General features: G+C 33.5%; 1 protein-coding gene across 3 annotated transcripts; it reads left to right on the plus strand.

The window, feature by feature from the left end:
- The first annotated feature begins 1,265 nt into the window (after positions 1-1,265).
- LOC132065160 (basic leucine zipper 23-like) lies at positions 1,266-6,437 on the plus strand. 3 transcript variants are annotated; one of them, XM_059458419.1, is made up of 5 exons: positions 1,266-1,562; positions 2,919-2,965; positions 3,042-3,475; positions 3,813-4,209; positions 5,929-6,437. In XM_059458419.1, exons 3-5 carry the CDS (start codon positions 3,074-3,076, stop codon positions 5,952-5,954), a joined length of 825 nt encoding a protein of 274 aa, XP_059314402.1. In that variant the 5' UTR covers positions 1,266-1,562; positions 2,919-2,965; positions 3,042-3,073; the 3' UTR covers positions 5,955-6,437. The 3 variants fall into 3 exon arrangements, with proteins under 3 accessions (XP_059314402.1, XP_059314403.1, XP_059314401.1); XM_059458420.1 differs by lacking the exon at positions 2,919-2,965 and having other exon boundaries at positions 5,929-5,992; positions 6,097-6,437; XM_059458418.1 differs by lacking the exon at positions 2,919-2,965 and having other exon boundaries at positions 1,267-1,562.
- Positions 6,438-10,442: the final 4,005 nt, after the last annotated feature.

Below are 10,442 nucleotides of genomic sequence, written 5' to 3' on the forward strand. Positions count from 1 at the left end.
GATAAGTAATGCAATATCTCTTTTTTCATGACCTAGAAATCCTAAAGATGGTACAAGAGTACATGAGACGTAAGCAATTTCGTCGTTCACTCTGAATTTTTCTTATTTGTATTCTACTGGAATAATAATTTAAAAAATAATCCAAAAATATGCAAGTTATTATAATTGCAAATAATCGTCAGACACACGGATCAAAAGAGAGAGAGAAAAAATAGAGAAGCAAGATCAATTAGTAGCTATACAATTTCAAAAAGAAAAAGTAAAATGAAAGGCAAATAAAAAAAAGGTCCGTAAAAATTAGGATTACTCTATCCATATCAATTAAAAGAGAACTTTTAAACGTTAAGTTGTTTCTATGTTAAGAAAAGTGACCTTCTTTTTTTAATAGACTAAAAAGGAAACAATGCCACTTAAATTAGACTGAGAGAGTGTTTAACTTGAAATACCTCTCAAACCACCTGAAATCTTGGTAAAATTATAAAAACAAAACTTGTTATAGAAAAAGTATCATTATAAAAATAATATCAGTATTTATTAATCATTTTAAATATACTCCCTTCGTATATTTTTACTTGTCTTGTGTATTAAAAATAATTGTTCATTTTTACTTTTTTAATTTGAAAAAATCAAGAGATAATTTACCATTCTGTTCCTATTTACTCTTATATTAATTATTAGGTTGGAAACTTAAAGAATTGTTAGTGGTTGCATAACTTTTAAAATATGTTTTGATTAATTTCAATCATTAAATGATTTAGTAATAATTAGATGTGATATACTTGTCCACTTTGGACTTTTCAGGCTGTTTAAGAAATAATAAATAAAGTGCATAATTTATCAATGTACTCATATTAATTGATGCATATTTTTATTGAATTTGAAAAATAATTTGAGATGAATAATTAATACTATAAGTAAAACAGGAAAAAATATATTGTCTCATCTTGATATGCTAAAAGTGATAAGTAAAAGTAAAAATTTATTTTTAAAATATTGGACAAATAAAAATAAATGGAGGAAGTAGTAAAATTATCATTTATAGCTTCTTAAGAAATATGTCAAGTAAATAAACGCCAAGTAAAAATAGACAGAGGAATTAATATATGTATGTCCAAACACCTATTTTGACTAATCGATCATGTTGAGGCAAGTAGAGAGTCACTTCTTAGGTGTGAAAAAAAGAAAAAAGTAAAACATAAGAAACTGCCAAGTGCAAGATAAAGTAGTTGGCTGTGCACCGCTAATTGAAACCGTATAAATAAATAATTCGAATCGGCCCCTCAAATAGGTATAAATAACAAATTGAGTCCCGAGATTTCCAGGAAGGGGGAGCTCAATTTGCAGCAACTAGCAGTAGTGTTGTGTGTGCGCATGTGTTTGGAATCTTGACCAGTGGCCCCTCTCTCTGTTTTTACTCCATTCTTTTTTTTTCCGCCATTAAAAAGAATCCCACACATACATTTCGACACCCCCTTTTTAGCCTTTTCTAGGGTTCCTTCCTCTTTTTTCATCCACCACCTCTGTCACCCCATTTTCTCTGCATCTTCATACTCAGCTTCACTGTAAGTATCTTTTTCTGATGTCTTTTTCACTTTATTTTTATTATTTCAATTCAATTTTACTGCCTTTGAATCCCTTGATTTCTCCTAGTCTTTCTTGTTTTTTTGAGGAGTGATTAGGTGGGTTGTCTGTTCTAACCTAATTGATTTCGACCCAGATTAAAACTTTATGTCAGAAATCCAATTTCAAGATTTGGGTCTTTTTCGAAAATTATAATTATCCTACTTTGCATGCTCAAATTGAAACCTTTATGCATTTTCTTTATGGGGGTTTTGCCTTATTATTGACTGGACTAGTAGTTAGGTTCAATTTTATGTCAGAATTTCAATTTCAAGATTTGGGTTTTCCTTGAAAATTATAAATATCTTACTTTTTATACTCAATTTGAAACCTTTATGCCTTGTGTACTTGCATTTCCTTTCTGGGAGTTTGCTCTATTATTGACTGGACTAGTAGTTAGGTTTTTACCTTGTGTCTTTTTCAGTTAATTTTGGTGAATTCAAATCAGTTTTACTGATTTGTTATTGATTTGGCAGTATCTGAATCCATGGCTTTAGCTTTGTGTTCTTCTACTATTTCTTGTTTTGTGAGGTGTGATTCGGTGGGTTGCCTCTTCTAAGCTAGTCTTTGATTTCGACCCAGATTAAAATCTTATGCCAGAATTTCAATTTCAAGATTTGGGTTTGTTCGAGAATTAGAAACATCCTACTTTTTGTGCTCAAGTTGAAGCCTTTAGCATTTTCTTTCTGGGGTTTTTGCCTTATTATTGACTGGACTAGTATAGTTATGTTCAGTTTTATGTCAGAATTTCAATTGCAAGATTTCTCGAAAATTATAAATATCCTACTCTTTGTGCTCAAGTTGAAACCTTTCTGGAGATTTTGCCTTAGGATTGACTGGACTAGTAGTTAGGTTTTTGCCTTATTGTCTTCTCCTAGTATTTCTTGTTTTGTGAGGTGTGATTAGGTGGGTTGCCTTTTCTAAGCTAGTATTTGATTTCGACCCAGGTTAAAATTTTATGTCAGAATTTCCATTTCAAGATTTGGGTCTATTCGAAAATTGTAATTATCCTACTTTTTATGCTCAAGTTGAAAACTTTATGTCTCATCTTCTTGCATTTCCTTTCTGGTGGTTTGCTCTATTATTGACTGGACTAGTAGTTAAGTTTTTACCTTAGTTTGAATAAGGTATGAAAATTGCGTAGAGGGTCTCTTAGTTGCTAGTGTTTTACTGCAGATTTTGACCTTTGGTTACTACTGAGGTTTTTATGATGGCTGAGTAGTTAGGTTTTTAACTTAATTTGAATGAGGTATGAAATTGCTCAGAGGGTCTTTTAATTTGCTAGTGTTTCACTGCAGATTTTGACCTATTGGTTACTATTGAAGTTTTTATGATGGCTGAGTAGGTAGGTTTTTACCTTAATTTGAATGAGGTATGAAAACTGCTTAGAAGGTTTCTTAAATGCTAGTGTTTTACTGCAGATTTTGACCTATTCGTTACTATTGAAGTTTATATGATGGCGGACGGGGAGCTGGACATTTCTAACCCAGAAATGTTATCAAGTTCAAATTTTGGTGAATTCAGTAGTTCTATGGACAGCTTTTTCAATGAGATTCTCAAAGATGCGCATGCCTGTACTCATGCCCACACTTGCAACCCGCCTGGGCCTGATAACTCTCACACACACACGTGTTACCATGTTCACACCAAAATTGTGCCTACCTCAGACGATGATAAGAACCCTAGCGATGATACTGCAGAGTCGACAGAGAATAATAAAGGAAAGAAACGACCCGTGGGTAATAAGGAAGCTGTTCGCAAGTATCGTGAGAAAAAGAAAGCTCGAGCTGCTTCATTAGAGGATGAAGTTATCAGATTGAGGGCTATAAATCAGCAACTCTTGAAGAGGCTGCAGGTAGGGGTGTCAAATGGGCGAGTTGGGCTGAATTTGGGCGGGTCAAAATGGGCTGAGTTAATAAATGACCCGCCCAAAAGTTACTTGGGCTGAACTGGATTGGGCTAAAAAGCGGCTCATAACCCAATCCCGCCCAATTGTTACTAAGTTTAATTTCTTTATTTGTTCTTTCATAATCTTTCTAAGTATCTAATAAAACTATTTTTCCTTTATTATACAATATATAACATATCAAACAAAGAAAATGTCTTCTTGAAAATTTCTTGACAAGGTTTCTCATGAGTCAATTTGGGTGGGTCATGTTTTCATGGGCTAATTTTGCCACCTCTAACTGCAGGGTCAGGCTGTATTGGAAGCCGAGGTTGCTAGGCTCAAGTGCTTGCTTGTGGATATCCGAGGAAGGATTGAAGGGGAAATTGGATCATTTCCATACCAGAAGCCCATGAAGAGCGGGAATGCATATCAGCACATTGTTAATCCTAACCTTCCCGGAGCATATGTTGTCAACCCTTGCAACCTACAATGTGATGATCAGGTTTATTGCCTTCACCCAGGCGCAGAAGGTAAAAGCTCAGATGGCACTGTATTAAATGGACAAGGCTTCAACAACAACTGTGAATTTGAGACTCTTCAATGCTTGGGTAATCAAAACTCTGGACTTGAGGAGGTTCCTGGGTGTGATGTGGGTAATAGCACACCTATTGCCAACACTTCTGGTCGAAGCAAGAGAAAAGGTGAATTCATTTGCATTTTCTCTTAAAGTTGATATTATCTGAAAATTGGACTATGTTAACTATTTTATAACTTAACTAAGAATTGTCCTTCAGTCACATGAGCACAGTTAGCATTTGGAACTAGGACTAAAGTGCTTTTCCTTCACAAAAGAGTATCTTTATGGCTTACAGTAACTCGTCTAGTCAAATCACTACTTTAATTTTTTTTTCACTGTAACTATAAATTAATATAATGCGTAAGTCAGATCTACATCAAAAATCTACTGGTCAAACATCTTCATATAAAATGGACGGAGGGGAAATGTGTGTGTATATATGGAGGAAATGTGAGTGCATAAAAAAAATGCCAATTACGCGGACAACCTCCTAAAGTTGGCACCATTTTTTTTTGTGACACCTCAACTGACTCTTGTACCTATCATACATTCCAATTCCTACCGAAATGTGCCTATTGAACATTTGAGTCACAATTGGCACCACTTTTCATTTTGACACCTTAACTAACTCTTGTACCTATTGAACACTTCAACAATCACTAAAATGTGCCTATTAAACACTGACATGGCACAAAGAGTGATTCTCACTTATGTTGGCGTGGTAAAAAAAGTACCAACTTTTCTAGATTCTCTCTTGTTCTTCCATCTTCTTCCTCCTTTCCTCCATCCTCGGTCACCATTCTCTACGCGCATAACAAAGCGACACATCGAGGACCCTAATTCATATTTTCCCCATTTTTTTGTCCACCGTGAAGCCCCCTAATATATGTATGCTAAAGAACTAACTATGCTTATATGGAGTGAAGACAAGGAAAGAGTTCAAGAAATTCTGGATCAAAATTCCGAGGTGGACTTAAAATGCTGAAGTTTGCAACCTATTTACCTTTTATGTAAGCTTGTCTACTTGTTAGTCCCAGTATGCCGAATGAGGAATCTTTATGTGTTTGATATCAGAAATTGTGAACTGGAACAGTAAGTGAAATCTTCTTGATCTATAGGGAGTGTTTGAGATCTTGGTGGCTTATGGTATCTTTTCCAGAACTTCTGTTTTTAAGATTTGAAAAAAAAAAAAAAGGGGGTCTTTTTTTTCTAATTTCACTGAGGTTAATTAAAATTGGCAGATGGTAGACAAAAGAAAGATCCCCATGTATTTTACCGTGGCTGTTAAAATAACTGTTTCCAAGCTTCTATGCTATAAATTGGTTGGTGACATGATGAAATTAAAGTGAGTTATTCTGTGTGTTAATTAGGTGGGTGGCAGAAGAACCAGTACACTTCACTTTCAATGAGCTGAGCGATAAACGGTTTGATGTACCAGTGTTGAATAGGGCTGGTAAAATAAGTAACCATCCAATGCGACCCATTAGTCATGGCTGGATAACTGAACAATAAAAACCGGATATCCATAATATGAATACCCATTTGTCTGCTTGTTATTTTCATGATTTCTTGCTTTTTGAGCGTCGAAGCTTATTTTGGTTTTTAGCTTGTGTTTCCACTTGACTATTCCTAAAGTCACGGATAATATGGATATCCATATTATCCCTCGATTAACTCTTTTTTTATCCGTGTTAAATATGGCGGGTCGGATATTTTATCCGTTTTCGTTTCACCCGTTTTCGACCCGCCCGTTTGCCACTCCTGGTGTTGAAGGATAACTTAGTTTTACCTTTAACCCTCTTGGCTGTCCTCCTTTATATTGATCTTTGCTTTGCTTTTTCAGGTACACGTTCAACAACAGCAAGTTGATGAGCTTCTTAGGAGAGCATCTTTGTTCTTGAGGATAAGTATGTTTTGTTATGTGCCCTCTCTTGGGATTTCTCCCAGCTTCTCTGCTTTGTTGAGTTCAATTTTAGAATCTGTTCCAGCTGTTGAGTTGGTGTCCTTGTAGGTGTCTGAGTTTCACTTACTTATCAACAGCCGTGTAAAGCAGAACAAATCGAATGAATATAGCTAGCAGAACACATGAAGAGGATAACCAATAGTTTTGGTTTTCTGTGAAGATCTGGAAGCTTTATTCCTCCGTGTTGTATTTATTCATTCTTTGATGAATATTGCCTCTTGCTGATGGATTTCTAGATTGACAAGTTCTCTTTCTTAGATTATGTGAATTCGAAACCAATAAACTTGGAATAGATGGTGGCTTTTTTTATTGCTCGTAGTTCTGCTATCAAGAGTGGCAACATTCAAACACTCTTGACAAACAATTGAAGTGCATTTGCTTGGTTTCTCTGTTCCTGTTCCCTTTGCATTACTTCTGGAACCAGATGGGTGTGTTCAGTAATAGTTTGAGCTGCAGAAAGTACAAAAAATCTCATGAAGTAGAAACCATGAATTGTGAAATATGTAGTATTTATATGCCCTAGTGGGTTTTTTCTCCTCTCCAATGTTTGGTTTTGGTCCCCCCTTTTTGTGTGTAGGAGAAGGGGGAGGGGTTGTCATTAGCATTGGGTCAAAAGTCAAAGGGCTTGTGGCGCTGGGTCGTGGAGTGGTTGGTACGGGAACAACAAAATAAGTCTCTTTCTCCCTTTGTCAATTTACATCTGAGAGTGTTGAATTTTGATGTTTCAGCCTCACATTATACACTTAAGAATTGAGGTTTTCTCGAGGGTGGTGGGTACAGCTAATTGTTGATTGTGTGTTTTAAGTTATTTTTGCTCTGTTAGATCCATCTTGGAGAAAGGAGATTCATAGGGCTTATTTCAAACTTATTTGGGTTTGAGGCATAGTAGTTGTCTGGCAGATCCATATTTGGAGCAGGTTGGGGTGTAGTAATAGTATATTTGGAGCAGGCAAATTGGATAGGTTTGTTAATGCCCTGCCATTAGAAAGAGAATGTGAGGTTTTTTGGAGTTGGTAACACAATTACTGCGTAACGTATTGCAGGTGCTGTATCAAATGCTGGATGTGACGCCTGAATATATAAGGTTTTGCTTGTGTAACTTAGTATTATCATCAGTCAGATTCTGCACAGCTCATATTTATAGTGGTGTTCATGGTTCGGTTTGCGTCGGTTATTGATTAAAATCATAATCAAACTAATTTAGTCGGTTTTTAAATGTCTAAAATCATAATCAAATCAAATAAAATAATAACCACGTGTTTGGTTATTGTCGGTTTGGTTCGATTTTTTGGATTTTATGACTAGCGATTGAGACTTATCAAGAAAAAAACATAAAAAAGTTGAAAAAAATGTTATTTTTTTTTGTTCAAACGATAACTTTTATTTATAGTTTAAGGTGGAATATACATCATAGAAATATTTTCACTATTAGTGATAGTGTAGTACTCAAGTTATTCAAAATTGCTAAACTATTATATATAGAGCTAAAAATTAACTTAGTAGTGGCTGTATCATTTTTGTCATCTTAATATACATATCTGGAAATAAAGTAGAGCATAGCAGCTTTTAGTTGTTACAAACATACATATTAATTAAACATAAAGACTACTTAAAATATAAATGAAAATATATGAAATAAAAAAAAATCGTGTAATGATCCCAAACTTTGGGGCAGTACTTGTATTTTGCCCTCAATTCTCCCATTTCATTAAAAAAAAATTGTATAATAATTTCAAACTTCAAATGTCTTTCTATCATTTTTTCCAAGGCTAAGGTCTCGATTACAAGGAGTTGTTCTTTTCTGCTTTTTAGGAGGATTACTCACGGAAGAAGTATTAGGGCATTACCATGTGCTTGAGTTGCAGTAAATGCTAATTTTACTGAAGTATCTTTTATAGGAACCTTCAAATCTATGACCTCTGTCTTTTTTATATAAAAATATTAGAAATTTAGGACCCATTCAGATAAGAAAAAAAAAAGATATAAATTCGAAAAAAAAAGAAACAACCTAAAATCAAATGCACGATAAAGAAAGGCTAAAAATTTAAGTTAAAGACATTAGACTCTAACGTGAGAACATGTTAAGTAGGTTTACACTTAACACTTAAAAGAGTTAAAAGACTTAAAGACATGAGCTTGGACATATTCTTAAAAACATAGGCCTTGTGTAAAATAAGTAGATCAAAAAACAAATTAATGATTAAAAGGTATAAAATATTTATAGTTATTTATGAAAAACTAATATTATACATATAAATAATTATAAAATTTATGTATATAATTTATCTGTTTGGTTCGGTTATTTATTCGGTTATTTTTTAATAGAACCAAAACCAAATCAAATATTATCGGTTTTTAAAATTTAAAACCAAATCAAACAAAACTAAATATCGATTTTTTTATTCGGTTTGGTTTTAGTTTTGGTTTTAACCAAAATCGTGAACAGCCCTAGCTTATAATATTATTCGAAGCTCATTCTAAAATCGTTTGGTGGACCTTATTTTCTCCTCCTATATTACTAGAGTTTTTCATCTATTTTTTGGTCTTTGCTGAGTTACAACTGAGAACTGATAGTAGTCTGCATTCATCCCTGAATGTTGTCGGGTATTGTTAACTTCCCCACCAACAATAAACTATAGTGCTATATACTTCATTACTCATAGGGTCCGGAATCAAAATGACCTCAAAAAAAAATCTTTTGAACCAAAATACCCCAATCAAAAAAAAGTGACAAAAGTACCTTTAGCGCAATAATTTACTGCGCTAAAGCAGTTCATGGAGACGGAGCCGTTAATTGCTTTAATACTGCGCTAAAGATTTTTTTTTTTTTTTTGTATAGCGCAGTAAAATACTGCACTATAGCGAGCACTAAAAAAAAATTGGTAAATTTTTTTATTTTTTTTTTTTAACACTTAGTGTGTTTTTTCATACTTTGACCAACGAGTAGTCGTGTGTCAAGACTCCGAAACGTCAATATTTTATATAGAACCTAATTTATTTATTTTTTTGCGTACAATAATGTAGGCTCAATACATCAAGGATACGTAAACGTTCGGATCGTCATTTTAGGGGTTGAAAAAGTGCGCGAAGTAAGTTTTGTTTGAAAAAAATTTAGTGTTTGACTGTAAGGTTATTTTAGTCAACTTTATATGTCGAGAAAACTAGTCAGCTTTATTTTCAAAAATTGAAACCGCAGAAGTGAAATTGACATTCACAGCTACATTATCCCGAGATTTTTACGTTGAAATCTATTGCGTATCATCATATTATAAGTAAACAAAACGAAAATTTCTCGCCAATTTGGGGAAAAATTAAAATTGAATGGGATAAAAGGTGTTTTTTTTTAAAATCGACTCGGCCAAACCGCCTTGCGGCCGTTTGTCCTCATATATCTCGAAAAAATACGCAAGTTCAAAAAAAAAAAAAACGCGTAAAATGAACGTCCTAGCGCAAAGTTATGACCATCTAAAGTTTAATCACTTTACAACTAGTTTTTCTCTCTATATTTTTTAGAATTATATTTATATTCAAAATAAAGTTATGTCTTGATTAAAAAATAACACGCTTAAATCAAAACCTTAAAAAAATAAAACACTTAAACCTAAAGTTTCCAAACAAAACTTACTTCGGGTACCTTTTCAACCCCTAAAACAACGATCCGAACGTTTACGTATCCTTGATGTATTGAGCCTACATTATAGTACGCAGAAAAAAATATCAGGTTCTATATAAAATATTGACGTTTTGAAGTCTTGACACACAACTAATCGTTGGTCAAAATATGAAAAAAACACTAAGTGTTGCAAAAAAAGATTTATTAAAATAAGATGTTGCGATCTTTTTATGGAAAAAATCATTAAGTGTTCCTTAAGTGTGTTATTTTTTAATGCGTAACTTTATTTTGAATATGTTGCAAAAAGAAAAATCGCGTAAATCGGACGTCCGAGCGCAGAAAACCGCGTATATTCGAAATAAAGTTACGCTTTAAAAAATAACACACTTAAATCTAAACCCTAAAAATAAAAAACTTTAAGCTAATGACAACAAGTCTTCAAACAAAAATGGACGTCTATATATAGAACACTTAAACCTAAAGTTTACAAATAAAATTTACTTCGGCACCTTTTCAACCCCTAAAATGATGATCCGAACGTTTACGTATCCTTGATGTATTGAGCCTACATTATTATACGCAAAAAAAAAAATATCGTGTTCTATATAAAATATTGACGTTTCGAGTCTTGACACAACTAATCATTGGTCAAAGTATGGAAAAAAAAACACTAAGTGTTGCAAAAAATAGAGTTGGCCAATTTTTTTTTTTTTTGGTACGTTTTCTATAACGCAGTTTTCTTTGCGTTATAGAATTTTTTTTTTTTAATGCTTCGATAACG

This window comes from Lycium ferocissimum, chromosome 7, assembly GCF_029784015.1.
Source record: "Lycium ferocissimum isolate CSIRO_LF1 chromosome 7, AGI_CSIRO_Lferr_CH_V1, whole genome shotgun sequence".
Classification (NCBI taxonomy): Eukaryota; Viridiplantae; Streptophyta; class Magnoliopsida; order Solanales; family Solanaceae; genus Lycium; species Lycium ferocissimum.